A 23,120-nucleotide genomic window follows, 5' to 3' on the forward strand; every position below is an offset into this window, starting at 1 on the left:
TTTATACACAATTTACAATCATATTTAATCAAATTACACAATGATGACTATCATTGTGACTATCAGAGTTATTATGGTTTCATTTTCTGTTAATGCATGATTTTCTGTAAAGATGCTTTGAAATGATGTGTATTGTGAAAAGTGCTATACAAATAAAAATGACTTGATTGGACATTCTGAGGATATTACAACACACATGGCACTTGAGGCCCTACTGACAACTCACATAGGAACAAGACTTTTCTAAGGAGCTTACAATAAAAAAAAAAACAAATAAAAAAAACACAGAGTATAAAGAGAGTGTAATGGGAGGCATTGGTGTACAATACCCCACAGTCCCCATGGCTGAATTTAGACGAAAAGTCATGTGAGGGGAGACATTGCCTCCACTTAGCACAGATTAATTTAATGCAATGTCAATCAATCAACAGATAAAAGATACATTAAATATGCTTGTTACTGTATTATTTTAGGTATTATTTTTGAAGCAATGTAAAAATAATTATAATGAAATGCATAATTTATAATTCTTTGCTTTTACTTGATTTAATAAAAAGTCTGTTAATATGACCATATGATCATAATATGATCTATCCATCTATCATATATACAGGTGCATCTCAATAAATTAGAATGTTGTGGAAAAGTTCATTTATTTCAGTAATTCAACTCAAATTGTGAAACTCGTGTATTAAATAAATTCAGTGCACACAGACTGAAGTAGTTTAAGTCTTTGGTTCTTTTAATTGTGATGATTTTGGCTCACATTTAACAAAAACCCACCAATTCACTATCTCAAAAAATTAGAATATGGTGACATGCCAATCAGCTAATCAACTCAAAACACCTGCAAATGTTTCCTGAGCCTTCAAAATGGTCTCTCAGTTTGGTTCACTAGGCTACACAATCATGGGTAAGACTGCTGATCTGACAGTTGTCCAGAAGACAATCATTGACACCCTTCACAAGGAGGGTAAGCCACAAACATTCATTGCCAAAGAAGCTGGCTGTTCACAGAGTGCTGTATCCAAGCATGTTAACAGAAAGTTGAGTGGAAGGAAAAAGTGTGGAAGAAAAAGATGCACAACCAACCGAGAGAACCGCAGCCTTATGACTGTCAAGCAAAATCGATTCAAGAATTTGGGTGAACTTCACAAGGAATGGACTGAGGCTGGGGTCAAGGCATCAAGAGCCACCACACACAGACATGTCAAGGAATTTGGCTACAGTTGTCGTATTCCTCTTGTTAAGCCACTCCTGAACCACAGACAACATCAGAGGCGTCTTACCTGGGCTAAGGAGAAGAAGAACTGGACTGTTGCCCAGTGTTCCAAAGTCCTCTTTTCAGATGAGAGCAAGTTTTGTATTTCATTTGGAAACCAAGGTCCTAGAGTCTGGAGGAAGGGTGGAGAAGCTCATAGCCCAAGTTGCTTGAAGTCCAGTGTTAAGTTTCCACAGTCTGTGATGATTTGGGGTGCAATGTCATCTGCTGGTGTTGGTCCATTGTGTTTTTTGAAAACCAAAGTCACTGCACCCGTTTACCAAGAAATTTTGGAGCACTTCATGCTTCCTTCTGCTGACCAGCTTTTTAAAGATGCTTATTTAATTTTCCAGCAGGATTTGGCACCTGCCCACACTGCCAAAAGCACCAAAAGTTGGTTTAATGACCATGGTGTTGGTGTGCTTGACTGGCCAGCAAATTCACCAGACCTGAACCCCATAGAGAATCTATGGGGTATTGTCAAGAGGAAAATGAGAAACAAGAGACCAAAAAATGCAGATGAGCTGAAGGCCACTGTCAAAGAAACCTGGGCTTCCATACCACCTCAGCAGTGCCACAAACTGATCACCCCCATGCCATGCCGAATTGAGGCAGTAATTAAAGCAAAAGGAGCCCCTACCAAGTATTGAGTACATATACAGTAAATGAACATACTTTCCAGAAGGCCAACAATTCACTAAAAATGTTTTTTTATTGGTCTTATGATGTATTCTAATTTGTTGAGATAGTGAATTGGTGGGTTTTTGTTAAATGTGAGCCAAAATCATCACAATTAAAAGAACCAAAGACTTAAACTACTTCAGTCTGTGTGCACTGAATTTATTTAATACACGAGTTTCACAATTTGAGTTGAATTACTGAAATAAATTAACTTTTCCACGACATTCTAATTTATTGAGATGCACCTGTATACTGTATATACATTATATATATATATATATATATATATATATATATATATATATATATATATATATATATATATGAAAACAGCCATTTGTGTAGTATTTTGAAATATACATTATGTTGTTGCATATATATGTGCAAGTATGTGACTTTTATATACTGTATAGGCCTACTTTTTTATATAATAAATTGTAATATATCAGATTTCTAAATGGGTTTAACCTGTAAGTTATGTCAAATGGAACTTAAACATTTATTTACATTGGACAAAAAACCAGAGATGGCACTCTGCCTCCTCATTTAAAAAATCCACCACACGCCACTGATTTGCCTATCTAGAGCCACTTCACACTGCAAAGGCGGCACATGAGCCATATCTATCTGCCATTTCTAACTGGTATAAACTGTATACCGTAGAGGCATTAAAGGAATAATTCACCCAAAAATGAATGTTCTGTCATTATTTACTCACCATTAACTTCATGAACATGAATGGTGACTGAGGCTGCCATTCTGCATAATATTTCTTTAATGTTTCACGATATGGGTTTGGAACAAAATTTTATTATGTTTATTAGGCTTTAATGTATTGACAGTCCAAAGGTTTTCCCAAATAGCTTTTCCAGAAACAATGCACAAAACGCGTAAAGCCTCATTACTTAAAATGCTTTAGTATATCCAAAAAAATGTAACACAGCTATAGTTGCAATGCATCTTAGAAACAGACCTACACTGTTGCACCTCATTTCCTGCTAATATAGACCTACAAGATGGCCAACAAGCTGAGATCATTCTTTAGAGCACCTGTGGTGATGTAACTATTCCCAGCCTCTCTGATAAACAGTCTCAGTAGGACAAACAGTATAGTTCAGAGCATTTCCTGCAATCCATCCCACTCCCTTGTAAGCGCTTAGCCCTTAATTCTATCACTCATTCCCCCCACGTCCCTCCATCAGAGGCCAGTCCACTCGCTCTGCCCTTTCTCTGGCTAGGCAAGAGATGGGCAGTCCGCATGTCAAAGGCTAATAAATGCCCTTTGAAGCCTAACTTGCAACAGAATTGCTAAAACACGTGCTAAGCCCAAGGATCTCTGCCGAATGAGGGTGGAGAAAAGGTAAATGACTCTTTTGTCCAGTGCTGGCAATCCAATCTCAGGTAAGTATAAGATAACAAAAAAAAAAAAAAAAAAAAAAACATGGCTGGAGGAACAGTAATTTCTCATAACAGACAGAACACAGAATAGCCTTTATGCTTTTATCTGCACAGTAAAGAATTACTGCCATCATACAGAGAGATAAAATCATGGAGGTGATGCATCAGATGGTGATGGAAATACATCTGAAGAAAGGATAATTGATACAGAAAAAAAGCTGCAGATTGTATGTAACGGGTGGTGGAGGACAAGTCTCAGTTGCCTCCACTTCTGAGACTGCCAAACTTATCACGTGGCTCGTTGAGCATGACACCGTGGAGACTCCGCATGTGGAGACTCATGCTATTTTCAGTGATCCATGCACAACTTACCATGCACCCCATTGAGAACGAGAACCACTAATCGCGACCACAAGGAGGTTAACCCATGTGACTCTACCCTCCCTAGTATCCGGGCCAATTTGTTTGTTTAGGAGACCTGGCTGGAGTCACTCAGCTCACCCTGGATTCGAACTCGTGACTCCAGGGTTGGTAGTCAGCATCAACACTCGCTGAGTACCCAGGCCCCTCTCTAATGAATCATTAAAATTTATTTTTGAACCGCTTCGACCCATTAACTGACAATAACCTAAAATAATAATGATTCACTCACAAGTTGGACTAGGGTTGCCACCCTTCCCATAAAATACGGGATCGTCCCGTATTTAAAGATCAAATCTATCCGGGGTGCAATCTGTACCGTATTTAAGCTGGTCCGATGGCTTCATGACAAAATCCTTCAGGATAGTTAATTTAACCTTGATATGCACAGGAAATTTTGCCTACGGTGGATAAGGGACTGTCTGAAAGATCCACACATTGTGCTAAAATGTGCTAAAACTGTGATAATGGACCACCATCTGAAACATCAGACAGCAATCAATCAAAACTTTACAGAAAGTGTCCAGTATTTTACAACTTCAAAAGTGGCAACCATAGACATCACTATGGCACTCATTAAGCTTTAACCAATAGCAATATTTACAGTAGGTGATGAAATTGGCCTATTTTAGAGCAAAGTGTAATTAGAAATTCAATAGTGAAATTTCCATAACCTTTCTTTGACTTTTAAAATGTAAAATTTCAATGAATTTTCTAGGTGTGGAAAGCACAATTTTTAAATTCCCTGATTTCCAGATTGTCCGTAGCCGTGGGAAACCTGTTAGCTGCTTTAGCCTGCTAACTAACAATAACACTGAACAGTCTATTCAATCTCACTTGTTCTTTGTACCTATAGCACTTACACTTGAAAAGAGCCAGCTCATAGTTCTCTGCCATTTTTTCAGTGGCCTTATAGTCAAAACATCCAATGGCTGTTAGGTTTTGTTTACCTACTGTATCAGGAATACTGAGTATTTACCCCTCCTACTTATTTGACGTACTGCTTTTTGCATACTATGTAGCAAATCAAGGCAGGAATAATGTATCTAATATTCTGTAAAGGTGTAGCAATTTATCTGGAGCAACCAGTAACCTGGATAAATTATGTAGTGAATACATACCAGAATAGTGGTAAAAATATATGTGCGGTTCTGAAGTCCATAAGTTTCATTACTTCCAGGGATGTAGGCTGCTGTGCTCACATATTTCTCATCCTCATTCCAGTAACCCACCTGAGAAAAGATCAAATCAGGGACAAGAACTTGAGCACCATCAAGATATCTCACAGGAAATGTTACATGATACAGAGCTCATTTAGTATATGAGGTCTAAAGAGATTGATTGGATTTTGAAGTGAAGACCATAATAGAGCTTCTAAAGCCTGTGAACATTCCATTTAAACTATAAGCAAATATATACAATTTAAAAGTGCAAAACAGGCTTAATAATCCTTTTTCTGATTTTTAAGTACTTACTTTCTTTGGTCCTGTCGGCCTCAGTTCCATCACACTGACAGTATAGTTTGTCCGTCTTCCTTTCTCGTTAAATTGAATGTGTCCCGTCAAGCCCTCAATCCGAACCTGAGTTAAAATTAGAAGATACCTTTATTTGAACAAAGAAATTACAAATTAATTTTTCTTTCTTTCTCTCTTTCTTTCTTTCTTTCTTTCTCTTTCGCTGAAGTACCCCTCCTTTGAGGGGTGTGCGTCTCTCACAGTGCCTCTTCTGTGTGTACAGTACTGAATGTCTCCCAGGCCGCATGATGGAGTTAATTGACCGAGTTGAACATCAATCTCCATGGCCTCTTAGCAGATGGACCGAATTCCCTTAGTCCAGCACACATCAGACTCTCATCAGACACAGCCTCAGGCAACTGTGAGAGAGAACCTAGCTCTGTGAGAGTGTGCACACTAAGTTTACTACATTGCCTTGGACTTCCTCATACTTTTTTTTTACAAGTGAAATGGTGAACTGCATGAGCTTCCTGAGAGAAAATACAAATTTTGTGTAAGGCTTCTTGAATAAATCATATTTGGCTTCTTATAACAAAATCTGCTCCACTTTTGCTTGCCAACTGTCGTCTTTGTGTCTTCATACCACACCCAAGGCCAAGAGGCAAACACCTGCCTAAGGGTAACACAACAAAGCCAGTGCTCTTTTCCTCACATATCACTTTGCAAATACAACTTGTCATGTGCTGTTATGTCCAGCATAAATGTTTATTGCCAATTGGCTTAGTTTATTATATCCTATGTCACTTTTAATTGTGATGGTCTCTTTGGTGAATCAATGTGAACTTTATGAGATAGAATAAATATGTTATTTCCTTATTTGGTGTGTCATTCTGGACACTCAAAATAAATTAGAAGCAATCCCAGTCTTGCAGATGGGGAAGTTTATATTTGCAAACGTATTAGCACTGTTCCAAAACCTAGTGAAATGCCTTGCTCTGCCATCATGGAACCTCACAAGTGACTGATTTTGAATGTGCAACATAGGCAGCAACTCTGTGCATAATACAAATAAACAGAGAGCTCTTTATTGAAAACTCGATTCACAATTGATTTTAATCCAGTTTGCCATTATCATGTTGCTAAACTATAGGTGAGGCATTCAAATAAGCATAGAAATACATATCACACACAAATACTGGGTAAAGCAATTCATGTTTAACTACACTGAACAATGTATCTTGTCAGCATTGAATGAAATGTAAAACTGTGTCCCAAGTCACATACTTTATTGTGTAGTGTAAGTAGTGTGGTTAGTTAATGGTAAATGTGGCAGCTCACTACAGTAGGTTTTGGAACAGAGCAAAGATGTTATTTAAAAAATGTGTGTGTGCAAGTGTGTCCATGAGCAATCCCTCCAGGGTTAGATACCTGCTGAAGTGCTCTCTGAATATCGATGCCTTGGCCCCAAGGTGCTGGTGGGTTGGCCAAGCATTCTCCAGCATTTCCACGACGAGAAATATCTATCCTCTGCCGGCGGAGGTTCTGGAAGGCTGTGGACATGACTTTGACCCCATCGTAGGTGAGAGCTCCAGTGTACTGCACCAAGAATGCGAAGAGAATGCAGAGAGAAAAATGAGAAGTGTACTTTGCTATAATATATATTTTATATTAGAATCTTTGTGTGTCTAAATGGCATTCTCATAAGCCAACTAAATGGAGTGTCTCAGACAGAGCTTTTTGTATATTCGATTTTGAGGTAAAACAAATGTGCTCTCAGCAGATGTTACAGTGATTCATTATACAGCTGCCTAATTGCATGAAGTTTTTAAGGTTTTTTAAATTCTTCATTTCTTTTCAGGTCAGGATCAGTTCTTCACATTGTAAATTATTTAAATGTATTAGGGGAATGGCTGTAGTCCATTTAGTGCCTCACTTTCAGTCCTCGTTTGGGAACTTTGGCATCTTTGTTGTCAAATTCCATCCACTGCTGCACAATCCTACTGACGTTTGGGTCTGCGTAGTTCACCAACTGGAAGCCTGTTACATTAGCCTCACCCTTTTTAAACTCTGTCAGGTTGACGTCCAGAAACCCCTAGATGAATATGAAGAGATAAGAATCCAATTTCAACCAAATATAAATCAAATGACACTACATGGCCAAAAGTAAGTGTACACCTCTACACAACACCCATATATGCTTGTTGAACATTTAATTTCAAAACCATGAGAATTTGCAAAGAGTTGGTCCTCCCATTGCTGCTATAACAGCTTTCCACTAGATGCTCAGGTACTTGAGTTCAGGCACTGATGTTGCACAATGGACCTGACTCACAGGCAGCATTCCAATTCATCCCAGTGGGGTTCAATGGGGTTCATACTGGACTTTGTGACTGAATATGTTGGGATTAAATGGCTGTTCACTAGTTTTTATGCACTGGCTAGTAATGGATGTAGATGAAATCACCAAACCTGTTAATTAGAAGGGGGTGTTAAAATATTTTTTTTTGATTTTTTTTTTGTTGCCATTATTGACTAAAATAAAAACAGAAACTCCTCAGAGATAACATACAACTATAATTGTTTACAAAATTCCAACATAAGAGGTTGAATTTGCTACAGTGGGAGTAATTTTCATATTAATGGTAAGGTGCGGTAAGGAGGGCGTGAGGCCAGGCCTGTGGAGTGCTGTCAAATGTAATGTAGGGTTTAAAATCTTAAGGGAAAGAATGGTTGGGTCAATCACTTAATGAAAAAGGCTAATCCTACTCATCCACTGAGGCTGGTTATCCAACAAAGCTCTCTTCATATTATACAACGCTGTTCTAGAAAATGCCGGGCCGTGAATGGGAATTTAGAGCAAAAAACAGAGGCACATCTTTAGATGTTGCCAGAGGTCTGTCTTTGATCCCACTGGCTCTATTTAGTAATTCTAGGCTTTTTCCCACAATCCAATCAGCTGAGATAAGCTGCCCCAGAGCATGGCAGCCCACCCATGCTCCACACCTGAGAAAACACTGAATACAATCTAACCTGCACAAGCACGGGCCCTAAATATAGCAGCTTACTTTGCCTGTTGGGGAATTATTGTGAACGTACAGTACATACACTAACTGAGCACTTTATTAGGAACACCTGTACACCTACACTACTGGTAAAAAGTTTTGAAACACTTGACTGAAATGTTTCTCATGATCTTAAAAATCTTTTGATCTGAAGGCGAATGCTTAAATGTTTGAAATTTGTTTTGTATACAAAAATATAATTGTGCCACCATATTAATTTATTTCATAACAAAACAGTTTTTGAAATTGATGACTTGGACCAAATAATAAAGAAAAGCAGCCAATAAGTGCCCAACATAGATGGGAACTCCTTCAATACTGTTTAAAAATCATCCCAGGGTGATACCTCAAGAAGTTGGTTAAGAAAATGTCAAGAGTACATGTCTGTAAATTCTAGGCAAGGAGTGAGTACTTTGAAGATGCTAAAATATAACACAGTTTTGATTTATTTTGGATTTTGTTATTCAAAAATATGAAGAAAAAAAAATTATACTAAAGAATAAGTGTTTCAAAACTTTTGAACGGTAGTGTACTTATTCATGCGATTATCTAATCAGCCAATTGTGTGGCAGCAGTGCATTGCATAAAATCATGCAGATACGGGTCAGGAGCTTCAGTTAATGTTCACATCAACCATCAGAAGGGGTCAGTAATTTCGACCATGGCATGATTGTTGGTGCCAGATGGGCTGGTTTGAGTATTGCTGTAACTGCTGGACTTCTGGGATTTTTTCTCACAACAGTCTCTAGAGTTTACTCAGAATGGTGCCAAAAAAAAAATCATCCAGTAAGCGGCACGGCGGTTCTACGGACAGCAACGCCTTGTTGATTAGAGAGCTCAGCGGAGAATGGCCAGACTGGTTTGAGCGGACAGAAAGGCTACGGTATCTCAGATAACAAATCTGTACAACTGTAATGAGCAGAATAGCATCTCAGCATTCACAACATGTCAAACTTAAACTTAAAGGCGGATGGGCTACAACAGCAGAAGACCACGTCAGGCACTTTATTAGGACCATATTGTTCCTAATAAAGTTCTCAGTTAGTGTAGTTTTGATTAATGATTTCTGCTTGAAGCCCTCTCTTTGTGTGTATCAGGAATTAAATATAAATGTACAGGTACTGAAGTTTTGTTTGTGCTTAGCTAAACACAAAAATATGTAGGGGTGTGTGTTTGACTCAGTATTGAGTGTGATAGCCCTTGTCAGGTTGTTAGTGTGTTGATCTTTGATCTCAAATCCCTTAAGATGCTTGGTCCCCCAAGAACAGTAGCGTGTCACTATGTTGCTTAGGAACATCTGCTCTATGGGACAAGGAACAAGATGCACTGCACTGCTGTCCTGATCTCATGCTTGTGTCATCCCTCTCTCTAATACACACACACACACACACACTTGAGCAAGAGCTGACATCCTCTAACAATAAGCCTCTTGCAAATACAGCATCATGGCTATGCTGTATATATCATGCATGTGTAGTTCATAAATTTAAGGATGGGAAGAGATAATGGACCTATTAGAAATACAGTATCCATATCACATATTATTTTATACTCTCCCTACTGTAGCCAACTGTTTCAATTGGAAAGCTCTCTTGAAACATCAAATATATTCTGATGTAACTGTACAGAGGGAACTGCTATCACAAGTCTGGCCTCAGGGCTAAGGTGTCACACGCTCTCTTTTCACAACCTCTTCACTTTCTACATTGAGAATGAACAACGCTATCAGACATACACAGGCTTTATGCATCACTGCACAAACATTGTTCTGTTACTGAGTGCACATCTGGGATGCATGTCATCATGAGCATACAATGGCAAGCTCCGAGACATGGCACAGTTTTGAAGATTACTATAGACTTTTTAACTAATTTGGAAGCAAGAACTCATTTACTAAACAAAAGGGTTTTTATGCAAAACCATACAAAAAGGTAAGGTAATTTGTTAAAAAAAAAAAAAAAAAGAAGCAGCTTTCACTGATTTCAAAAAGCTGAATGCTTATGAAGAAACATTAGAAAGTTTCATGTCATAAATATACAGTTTGTTGACATGAAATACTTTTGGGAAGTTGACATGTCCTGTGATTTAACATGCAATACTCTTTCTTGTTTTATAATAATGCATGCAATTTTTATGAACTCATATTAATTGAGAGATTTGTACTATTAAAGATTCTATTTATGGACATGTTATGTGTCAACTAGGGCTGCACAATTAAGCGAAAAAAATAATTGAGATTACAATTTCAGTTGCCATTATTAACTAAATGTGAAAAGTGTCAAATAATTCATTCAATTGAGATCTTTTCCTGTTGCGTCAAAATTTCCGATTTACAACATGTTTTGGTCTGTTATGAGCATGAATGCAATAGACAATCAGAAAATCTGTTTAAATTAGTCTTTTAGCATATCAGAAATGACAACCTAGTATTCTAGTATTGTTGTGTTGCATACATTCTATGTATATTTTATTCAAAATGTAAACACAATTTGAAACGCTTGTTTTTATGCAATAAAGCAATTCAGGAACAATTCTCAGCTTGTTTTGGATATGTAGCCTACATAAAGAATGTGGCATGCCTGGCAAAAAATATTTTAATTGAAATAAATAATCGCAATTACAATATCAAGCGAAATAATTGTCAATTATGATTTCGATATAATCATGCAGCCCTACTGACGACAGACAACACAAGATGAGAACACGTTCTTGCGTTCAAAATGTGGCTCGACTGAGTGCAAATCCAAATGCAGGGATCTCAAGACATGTTTTTCTAAGTTTCAAACTACGTTTAACTTGACACAGAGAACTAAATCCTGTACAGTTTTTATGAACTCGTTTTAATTGAGAGATTTGTACTATAAAAAATTCTACTTATGGACATTTTATGTGTCAACTAACCATAAATGCTTCAGGAACATTTATTTACAAGATTATTTTTTCTTGAAGAATTGTAGAAAATATACACTGAAAGCAAACATTTCAGACCCTAACGACTATTCTCAGCTATTCAAATTAGCATGGTCAAAACAAAGCATTACAAATGAGAAATTAGAGCTAATTACAAACAAAGGGCAAACACACTATAATGAAGGATAACAGGATATAATTAACCAATGTACCAATGAACATTTTGTATACAAATTTGGAACACAAGCACTAACCACTAAGCCATGGCTCCAAATGACAGAAATTGAATTCGGGAGTGAATAGCTGGGGAACAGAGATTGGGCAAAATTGTAAATAGAGCAGCAGGTGACCAGTCTGCCTGGTTAAACATACTAGGCAACTCCAGTGGTCTGAAGCCAATATACAGTACAAAGCATGGAGGAAAAATGGGGAAAGGAACGGGAGTCATTTCAGATGTCTCTGATTGCAATGGCAAGCTGCATTTTGAAGTACTTCTATCAGGAAGACTCGCAGACTTGAGTGAATTTTAAGATGACATTTATTTGATGAATATAAAACAGAAATGTAATGTCTCTCTTTGGAGTAAGCCCTGTCTGGCGGTCCGAAGAATTTGTACTCGGAACCGTCATATCCTGCCGGAGATAGAAGGCAGGGGCAAGGAGCCTACCCCCGTGCAGGACTCAACTGGTGGTGGTGGGGTGGTGGAGGTTGCCGTTTTAGCACACTGAAACAGCAATGTGATAGATTGTGAGCAGACTTAGTATTGGCTTACATGTGATTGGCTTGGAGTTACCAAGCTAATGGTGCGATGATGTACAGCTGCTAGTCTTCCCACTAGAACTACGCTGCGCTTACATTTCCATTACTGCTGCTCTCTTGTGATCACCTGAGTCTTCCTTATATTCATTTATTTATCTTTTGTTTTTTTTTTGTCAGCACAGTCTTTTGGCATTCACTCTAAAGTCGACTATCTGCTCTCATAGCAACAGTGACATCCTTTCTTTTCTGGAACAAAGGACCACTTATGGTGCCATTCAGTTGTATGTTTCTGATGGATTTGATTAGGTTTTTGACTGATTTTGTCAGTGTCCCTCTCTTTCATTTATCACTCTCCCTCTGCTTAGCCTGATTATTCTCCACTTCAGGCATAGGCAGCCCTCCTACTTTAGAATTCAAGTGAGGGATTTTGACCATACAGTCCTACACAAACTCAATGTAAACCCTGTCATTGAATTAAGGAATGTAAAAGTTTGGGTAAAAACACCTGCACTCTCATAAGTTCTCAATTCACATCAGTCAAGCAAAAGACTCATGAACTGCTGTCAGAATGTGCCATATCAGTAATGTGTCTCCTTAAACCTGAAGTGTGTAATTTCTGTGCCACAAGCATACCCAACAGAATTGCACAAATAACAAGGTTTCCCGGACACTCCCCCCATCTGTCTCTGGTTAGATAAATATATAGTCTTGCCCCAAACACACATCAGCTTTAACGTGCAAGTTGGCAACCAGAACAGCCTTTGTTAGGTTTACATCATTTGAAGATTTCCTTTACTACACTACACTATACTTTACTCTGCTATGCTATACTGTGTTACATTATCCTATACTATATTATACTATAATATAGTATACACTATACAATGCAATGCTATACTGTGCAATGCTATAACATAACATTTTATACTATGCTATACTATATTAAACATTATTATATTATAGTACGGTATTGTAAACTATACTATTCTATACTATACTATGAGGCAAGAAAGGAAGCATGCCTCCTCACCTCTAGCAGGTGCCCATATCTCTTGACTGAGTGGATAGAGTTGTATCTTTTTTCTGCTCCGTGTCCATGTAAATGTGGTGCAGTGAGTTGGTGATATCACTATAGAAACTAGCCTTCACCCAAAAGGCTTGGACGCAGAGGGGAAGCTTATATGGGCATCCACTCAGATGCGTGATTGCACAGGCACACAATGGCACACACACACACACGTTCGCACGTGCAAACACAGTGTAAATAGTTCCCAATTCTTCGACACAGAGTAATTTGCTACCAGTTCTTAAAATTTCTCAATTATGTAAAAAGTAGGCAGCTGCAAATCTTGCTTTATTGTTTTGCAAGCATTATCATTTGTCACAATTACATTTAACAAACCAGCCAGGGCTGGTTAAATTTAACATCCTCAGCAGTGCGCCATTCATAAGTGCACCACAGCATATTAATGCTGCTATTATTATAATTTCTGTTTAAATCAATTTGGATTTCCATTCTCATACGTTGAGCAAACCTAGAGACAGAGACTGCAGACATCACTTGTAGTTCTTCACATTCACAGAGCTGTTCTCCAGGCAGCATTTATAGAACATCTCATCTTTTAGTCATAGCTAGTGAGTAGCTTCTTATAATTGGTCAGTAGTGAAAATATGCAAATCACCTGTAATATCAAGAGTAGCAGTGACATTTGAAAGTCTGATGGTGAAGATTAGTCCATAAGATCTGTCATACTTTTGAGATGGGTGGTGTGTCTTTAGCTTACCAGGTTTGCTAGGATGTAGTGGTAACTCTTCACATTCTTACCCTGCTCAACGATCTGGAACAAACAAAAGAAAAGAAGCACCAATAAATAACTACAGTAAAAAGTTACAGCTGTAAATTCGGTATATATATTTTCTTAGTTATGCTGTAATGCAGTGCTGTAATTACATTTGAAGGTATCAGGAATATGTTAAATATACAATGATCCTTCATAATTTTACTGTTGGAGAAAAAACAACAACATTAGACTATGAAGTAACTTGATATAGTTTAGCACTGTATTTCTCATTTGTTTATTATATTTTATTACATTATGTTATTTATTATCGGCAGAGGCTATTTGCACTAAGTGCAAATAGTGACAGATGCTATTTTCACTAAGTGTAAAAAGCAACAAAAAGCATCTTTGCACTAAGTGCAAATAGCATTAGATGCTATTTGCACTCGTGCAAATAATGGAAGATACTCTTACACCCTGTTTAAATACTAATATACAGTATAGTGGCATCACTGCAGCAATTTTATTGTGTTTATTTGGAGTCCCACAGACACCCTACACCAACCCCTACCCTTACCTTACAAATATTAACCATGGTTTTACTACAGTAACCACAGTATCACCATGGCATTTTTCTAGTAAAATCATAGTAACCACAAAATTAAACATGGTTACTATTAACTACTATTAACAACACGTTACTGTAGTAACACCATGGTTAGCACATCAGAACTATATAGTTTCCACCATAACACATGGTCACTACAATATTACTACAGTAAAACCATAGTTAATTTTATTCAGATCAAATCCTTCTCTCAACTCCCTGACCTTCACTGTGACCAAATCACTGTGAGAAATCTATTTTATTTATGACTATGAGTAGTATTATAGGAAATATTAAGAGTAGAGACATGGGGAAAAGTATGTCAAGGTGTGGGATTCGAACACAGATCTCCAGCATGACAATACAAACACATACTGTCATTACACCCAGAGCTACTACAGCTGCACATGGGGGTGCAGTTTGTCGTAAAATCCTGTGTTTCCACAAGACTACTGGAGTGCAAATAGTCACTTAGTTATCCAAATCTCTTAATCCACTAAATGTCTAACACGTTAACCAGTTTAATATCTCTACCCCATCGTGAAAAATTCAAATATGCCCGCCTTCATTTGATCAGCAGTTGATGTCGTGGCTGTCTTGAGTATGGTCTGAGCAGTGGTGGGTGGAGTTAGTGTAAATAGCCTCTGCCAACAAGATGGGCTTTTTGCACTTAGTGTAAATAGACACTCCGCACATTATATTATATTATACTACATTAAGGTGTACACCCCCATAATGCAGCTACATAGTAGCCTGCTTGCATGGAAATGTGTTAATTTTTGTTTACACAGTGCTGTAAATCTTACTTTTCAGTGAAATTACAAAGATTAATAAAACATTTTGTAATATTTTCTATATCAATTCACAGTCTTTACACAGACCTGCAAAAAAAGATGTTATGCTTTGTAATCCAAGCATTGCGATAACATTGTGTCGTAAGGGTCACTGGCAAGTCCCACCCTTAAAAATATTTTTGATTATAATGCAGTCTTTCACATCTATCATCAATTAAAGCAGGCTATTAGTGTGTATCAGTGTGTGTTGTTGGCAGGATATTGGCAGATGGAAGGTTGTGGGCCAGAGGGGAGTCTTGCTGAGGTTGGTGAAAGATTGATGTGCTGTGCATGAGCCACAAAGTTATATATAGAGGGAGGATGACAATATCAGATAATGTATTAATTTCTTCACTATATGGTTTGTTACACTTTCAATTAGTTTTCTGTGCTCCCCCTGTGGTAGACAGAATGCATTGCACCAGCTTTTTCTTTTCCTTTAGACAACCATTTTAAACAGGAAGTGATGTGGTAACTGTAACGCTCTCCCCGGAGAAATTAGTATTTGAATGCGTTGATAAATTTAAAGTCGGCATGAAATGAAAAATAACCATATTTTCTAAATGCATGTTATTGATCTTATTGTGAACAATGCATCCATGCATATGTATTTTTTTACCTCATAATCTTTAATCAAAATTTCATAAATCAATCTTCTGGCGAAACGAAAGACTTCTCTCTGGTGACGTATGCAGGTCTTCAATCATTTAGTCCGCTTAAACCCTGCCCCTTTCTTATTAATACCACAGCCTTGCGTAGAGTTGAACGAAGCATCAAATCACATGTTGATGAAGATGGCAAGGTGTATTTTCCTCTGTTTTTCTTCAAAACTATCGTTCCATAACCCAACGGATTACGGGATAAGGGTTACGGGTCAGCTGGCTTGAATTTACATTTAGAATGAGGAGGAATAACGGCGAATTCGTGGTTGTGTTTGAGATATTTCATGCCTGAATTGCTGAGGTGATCACAAATGAATACAATGCTTTGGATGCCTCTGGAGTGTATTTATATTTTTGAATGCTTATCTTGGTATGCACAGCTCGGGTAAGTGTTTTTTTCCTTTATATTTAGTGTATTGTTATACAAAATGGTAAAATATGGTTATTGTTTACATTTTCCAATGGCTACGGCCTCTTCGTAAGCAAAGACCACGATGTGCTCGTGCGTTTATGTTGTCATTTTGATCATAAATGTGTTGAGATCACTGCTTAATTTCACCAATAACTGGCTCTGACTGGTGCAGCACGGTGGAAGTGTGTGTGTCCACTGCAAACTCGCATTCAGATCTGCCTCCGTTCTGCTATGCAACGCCCATATTTTCACAGTCCAATCAACAACCAATGAATAAACTCAAATCCCAGCCCTACATTTTTTTCTTGTTCGATAAGCTGTTTCACTCGGAAATAAGTCACAATACGGAAGTAAAGTCGGTCGCAACTTCTGTTTCATGCCGACTTTAATGAAGCACAAAGCCAAGGTTCACGACTGCACACTTATCTCATACATGAGGGAGAGAGAAGAGCAAGATGAAACACTTTGAGCATTAAAAAATAAAGAAATAAAGAAAAGAGGGGTTCATCAGTTCAGCTGAGCAGATCTGTCACCATCACTCTTCACCTGCACACATACACTGAGTACACACTGCATATTAATACCCAACATGTAATATGCAAATGAGAAAGGCTAATGTCTTAAAGGCACTGTGCTAACACAAATAAATGCCAATTATATTACCAACTGTTAAACAAGGGTAATGTAAGAGGGGAGACCTACACACTGCTACTCACTGCAACTACCTTTACACACTGCTTTTTTACTTAAAGTTCTGTATATAAAGCAGTGTTGAATACACTTTCTCACACATGGAAGTGGCTATAATTAAAAAAGGGAAACTGTCTCAAGGGAAACCCACTTATACTGTAATCACTACTGAACAACAATTATGGAAACAATAAAAGACACAATGGCTCTCATTCAGTAACCATGCGTATGCACATATTTGTGCGTAAAACCTGTGTATGAAAGTTTTCACATAGAAATCCGGATTCATCAATAAGTTGCATTTACATTTTTCCTGCATTTACATAATTTTTAGAAATCGAAGAAATAACTTAGTTATAAATTACTTAAAAAATAACACAGTGACCCTACAATAAGTCATACTGATTTTAGAGTTACAAAAATTAATGTTCATTACAGCTAGGTTCTACATAAAAATGAAGATTATCACAGGCTGGTCCTTAATAACAGGTGTTTATTGTGTTTCAACTGGTTTTGAGAATGGCTTGACGTTGTTTGACTTGGCTCTACATGTGCTTTTAGGTCAGAACGCATCTTTAGAGAGTATAAGGATACATTTGCAGAGAGTGACAAATGGCTTTACAGAAGAGGTTGTGTAGAAATCCCTTGTATGGAGATGGTTTGGGCATATATTATGCTAATTACTAACTGTGGGCACACACTCCATCATTTAGAATAATCCAGATTAATCAACATTAGAATGAGGATAAAAACAAATTTATGTGCGTTTATGCACCTGTTGTGAATCCATTACAGTGCTGTATACACTTACAGTACACTGCGCAAATATTAGTGAATGCGACCCAATATAATTACCCCAATAATGGCACAAATTCCTCTAAACATACACCCACCAATACCACCACACAAGTGTTTTCTGCAAGTTGTCGTTTGGGTGTCCCTCCTGAGGCTAAAATGGTAATAAACTGTAAATGACTACCATCCTGGCTTTTATCTTTACATTCTCTTGAATACATTGAGTTTAGAGTGTTTCAGAATCAAGATGTCTATGTTTTCCGAACAAGAAATAGGAGCGCAATGAAGATTTGTGATGTACATTTCTCTTTGTGTGGATATTGAGATAAGAAAGCCTTTGCAGGCACGGAGAGGACAACAGTGGAGGAAAACAATGAGTCATACGCTGACGGGGGAGGAACACATTAGCACTCTGCTCAGTTCTGTTTGGAATACTACATCGACCGAGGGTCAGAGTTTTAACCTGTGTGGATGTATGTGTGTAGTGTGCAGTGTCAATGGGTGCCAGAGACTTTGACACCATCAAACTGTTATGTTTTTCCATGGGTTCAATTAAAGAACATTCTTTGTGTGTTTGCATTTGTGTTGAGTCTCTCTCATACTTTAAGTTGTGAAAGCAGGCATAAGCTAGTGGGCATGACAGACAGTACCATCAGTTATTAATGGTGACACCAGGAAGATTTTCCTCTCGCAGGCCAGCCCAGGGCAAGGAACACTTTTGGAAAGGACACTTGGTCTCTTCTTTCTTGCAAATGCCGCATATTTGTAATGTCATGATCAACACTAATGCAGATGGAAGGGAAGTCTTGAAAAATTTCAGGATCCCATGTTTGTTAGTTCAGAGGCCATCTATATGCATGTTTGTTAGTTCAGAGGCCATCTATATGCATTTATGTTCACCCAAAAATGAAAATTCTTTCATCATTTACTCACCCTCATGCCATCCCAGATGTGCATGACTTTCTTTCTTCTGCAGAAAACAAATTAAGATTTTCAGAAGAATATTTCAGCTTTTTAGGTCCATACAATGCAAGTGAATGGGTGCCAACATTTTGACGCTCCAAAAAGCACATAAAGGCAGCATAAAAATATTCTATAAATTTATATCTTCAGAAGTGATATGATAGGTGTGGGTGAGAAACAGATCAATATTTAAGTCCAATTTTGCTAGAAATTCTTCTCCCTAACCAGTAGGGGGCATATGCATGAAGAATGTGAATCACCCAAAACACAAGAAGAAAAATGTGAAAAGTGAAAGTTAAAGGGGAGATTGACTGAGCAGGGAAGAGAATTTAAAGTAAAAATTGAATACATTTTGATCTATTTCTTACCCACACCTATCATATCGCTTCTTAAGACATTGATTTAACCACTGGAGTATGAAGGTAAATCAGCAGCAAAATTAACACTCACAGCACTGATGTGAAAACTTGCAAAACATTTTTTAAGTTGAATGTTGCAATCTGCACTCACAGACAATAATTCAAAGCTTGTGTTCTGAATTCATAATTGCAGACAAGTCAAAAGTTTGGAATAATGTACAGATTTTGCTCTTATGGAAAGAAATTTGTACTTTTATTCACCAAAGTAGCATTCAACTGATCACAATGTATAGTCAGGACATTAATAATGTGAATTACTATTTAAACTTAAACTACTTCAAAGAGTTCTCATTAAAAAAATCCTCCACGTGCAGCAATGACAACTTTGCAGATCCTTGGCATTCTAGCTGTCAGTTTGTCCAGATACTCAGGTGACATTTCACCCCACGCTTCCTGCAGCACTTGCCATAGATGTCTGTCTCGTCGGGCACTTCTCTCGTACCTTACAGTCTAGCTGATCCCACAAAAGCTCAATGGGGTTAAGATCCATAACACTCTTTTCCAATTATCTGTTGTCCAATGTCTGTGTTTCTCTGCCCACTCTAACCTTTTCTTTTTGTTTTTCTGTTTCAAAAGTGGCTTCTTTTCAATTCTTCCCATAAGACCGGCACCCCTGAGTCTTCTCTTTACTGTTGTACATGAAACTGGTGTTGAGCGGGTAGAATTCAATGAAGCTGTCAGCTAAGGACATGTGAGGCATCTACTTCTCAAACTAGAGACTCTGATGTACTTATCCTCTTGTTTAGTTGTATATCCGGCCTTCCACATCTCTTTCTGCCCTTGTTAGAGCCAGTTGTCCTTTGTCTTTGAAGACTGTAGTGCATACCTTTGTATGAATTCTTCAGTGTTTTTGGCAATTTCAAGCATTGTATATCCTTCATTCCTCAAAACAATGATTGACTGACGGGTTTCTAGAGAAAGCAGTTTCTTTTTTGCCATTTTTGACCTAATATTGACCTTAAGAAATGCCAGTCTATTGCATACTGTGGCAACGCAAAAACAAACACAAAGACAATATTAAGCTTCATCTAATGAACCATATAGCTTTCAACTGTGTTTGATATAATGGCAAGTGATTTTCTAGTTCCAAATTAGCAATTTAGCATGATTACTCAAGGATAAGGTGTTGGAGTGATGGCTGTTGGAAATGGGGCCTGTCTAGATTTGATCAAAAATGACTTTTTTTAAAAATATTGATGGTGCTGTTTTTTTACATCAGTAATGTCCTGACTATACTTTGTGATCAGTTGAATGCTACTTTGGTGTATTAAAGTACCAATTACCTTCTGAAACAGCAAAATCTGTACATTATTCCAAACTTTTGGCCGCCAGTGTAAATACAACTACAGACACAAACTTGTATTTCACATTAACTTTTGTACTTTAATTCATTTTCGCAGTACAACCACAAATCGGCACTTACAACCTCTCAAATCTGGCAATGCAACTTTAAATCTTCACGCCTTGACTTTTGCAACTACTTTTGTGAAAAACCTGTAGCAAAACTCACTTGTGCACTTGTAAATATTGATGCGAGAGAGCAAGACCAGTATTTGGCGGGGAAGGGGGCAATAAAGTCGTTTTATTAGTTGATGCCTAACCAAAGAAATGGGACATTTTTGTACGTGATGACGTCACAACACAGCGCCATCCCGCACCTTTTTGTTAAGGCAAAGCAGAGCTGGTCATCACGATGGAGGGATCTAACAATCCGAGAGTACATTTTTAAAAATAATTAATTAAATATTATTAAAAAAGTTTTGTAAAACTCCTACACTTAACGATATATTTTCCTTCACTGATATACTAACTTATATTCTATCATGAAGACTTGCAGACTTGAGTGAAATTTAAGATGACATTTATTTGATGACTATAAAACAGAAATGTAATGTCTCTCTTTGGCGTAAGCCCCGTCTGGTGGTCCGAAGTTGTTGTACTCGGAATCGTCATATCCTGCTGAAGATGGTCATTATCTTAAAATAAACCTCATTCAGTGCGATAATAAAAGACTGCTTCGCATTGGGGTCCTGATCACCTTAACATGGTTTATTTCAAAATAATAACCGGCTGACTGTACATCTTCCCTTAATTATTGTTCATCATTAGTATGTTATATTAGTATTCTTCAGCTAAAAGAATAATGAATTATGTTGGTTAATTAGACATCATATTAATGGACAACAACCTGTACAATACTTGAATGCCTGGTAAAACTTTACATATTCGAGTGGAAAGTATTCTTCATCAATAATATACATTAGTATATCATTGAAGGAAAACGTATTGATAAGTTTAGGAGTTTTACAAAACTTTTTTTTTTTTTAATACTGTTTAATTAATTATTAAAAAACGTACCCTCGGATTGTTAGATACCTCCATTGCGAAGACCGGCTCTGCTTTGCCCTTACAAACATTTTTTTTCTTTCTTTCTTTTTTTTACTGAAGAAAAAAATATTAAAATGAAAAAGTGCAATAAAGGAGTATCAATGCAGACGTGCATATTTGCAGCAAAATAATTTACATTATTCTTCTAAAAATCTTTATTTGTGTTCTGCTGAAGAAAGTAAGTCATGGACTTCTGGTATAGCCATGAAGGAGTGAGGCATCAGGAAGAGGGGCTCCCGACCTACCCTTGAAAATCAAACTTTTTATGAGGCACTTAAAGTCAATTCCTATAGATATATTCATCTAGAATATCACTGGTTATATTATGAGCAACTCTAAGCAGAAACAAGCCCACGCTTCAGCTCCGCCGACAACGAGGTCCACCGCTAGCAAACTAGCAGCCATCGCTGCAACTTCTAACACTGACAAATATGCTGTGACTGAGGGCCTGGAAACCGTCTCTATGGACCAAATGGTGTCTGAACCAACTAAACAACGAATCAGTATCAGAGATGATATTTCTGCTCTGATTCAGGAGTCTATGGTCTTTTGCAAAGCTCAGTGAATGCAAAGCTGTTTGGCTATAACAGAATCCCAGGTCGGGGAGAATTTTGAAAATTTGGTAGAGGCCGAAAATACAATCAAAACCCTACAAAAGCAGAACATGACTCTTCTGGATCGCATTGAGGATTTGTAAAACCGATCGCGTAAAGTCAATTAGAGGATTGTGAATGTCCCAAAGGGTAGCGAAAGTGGCCAAGACCCTGTCATCTTTGCTGCCGAAATGCTGCTAGAGATGACGGGCCCGGAGGTCTTTGACAAGCCGCCAACACTCGAGAGGGCTCACCGCATGGCCATAATCCACGCCCCTTTGTGGTGTGTTTCCACCGATTTCAAGACAAGGAGCAAGTGTTACGATGGGCAAGACGCCATGAGATGAAATACAAGGGAAGTACAGTCAGAATTTATCCGGATCTCAGCGCTGCCCTGTCAAGGAAACATGCTTCATACAATGGCATTAAACAGTTGTTTTACCAGAAGGGCATATGATTTCAGCTGCTTTACCCAGCTTGCTTGAGAGTAATCTACGAGGAAAAAAACTTTCATATTTAATACACCAGAGGAGGTGAAGAAATTCTATGACCAACGTGTCAATGCTAAAGATGGTCACTAAATAGAGGATGCTGCACTTTTCTTAAATTGGTGGATTTGAAAATATGGATACTTTTCAATTATCTTTATTTTTATTATTATTAATTTTTTTTTTGGCAATAAACACATTTTACATCAAACCTATACAAACTGATGACTTAGTGATATACAATAAGACTTTGTTGTGCAAAGATAATTTTATGTACAACTACTTTGAGGTGCATTGAAACCATCTTTGAGAGTCGGTGAGCCCCCTGGAGGTAGAAATGGCATTAAGTAAGTCAAGGGGTACTGGGGGTATGTTAATGGGGGCCTGCAATTTGTCTCAGTTCTCGGGACAAATATAGGATATGTTCTGATTATCAGAGTTGGGAAAGTAACCGCCAGTGTGTGTTTTTCTTTTCTTTTCTCTCTTTTCTTCTCTCTTTTTTTAATTATTATTATTATTATTATTTACCCAAAACGTGGTCCTA

The 23,120-nt window shown here is 37.6% G+C and overlaps 1 protein-coding gene across 3 annotated transcripts in view; it reads right to left on the reverse strand.

The window, feature by feature from the left end:
- Nucleotides 1-23,120, reverse strand: part of LOC127412963 (glutamate receptor 1-like) — a 146,754-nt gene that overhangs the window by 62,710 nt on the left and 60,924 nt on the right. For all 3 annotated transcript variants that reach the window (XR_007892509.1, XM_051649701.1, XM_051649700.1), the window contains exons 5-9: nucleotides 13,730-13,783; nucleotides 7,148-7,306; nucleotides 6,643-6,810; nucleotides 5,236-5,340; nucleotides 4,882-4,992 (exon numbers count right to left, since the gene is read on the reverse strand). Coding sequence is in view for 2 of the 3 variants with exons in the window: in XM_051649701.1 (XP_051505661.1) it covers nucleotides 4,882-4,992; nucleotides 5,236-5,340; nucleotides 6,643-6,810; nucleotides 7,148-7,306; nucleotides 13,730-13,783 (597 nt within the window). In the remaining variant the exon portion in view is untranslated. The remainder of the gene's footprint in view (nucleotides 1-4,881; nucleotides 4,993-5,235; nucleotides 5,341-6,642; nucleotides 6,811-7,147; nucleotides 7,307-13,729; nucleotides 13,784-23,120) is intronic.

This window comes from Myxocyprinus asiaticus, chromosome 22, assembly GCF_019703515.2.
Source record: "Myxocyprinus asiaticus isolate MX2 ecotype Aquarium Trade chromosome 22, UBuf_Myxa_2, whole genome shotgun sequence".
In the NCBI taxonomy this organism is placed as follows: Eukaryota; Metazoa; Chordata; class Actinopteri; order Cypriniformes; family Catostomidae; genus Myxocyprinus; species Myxocyprinus asiaticus.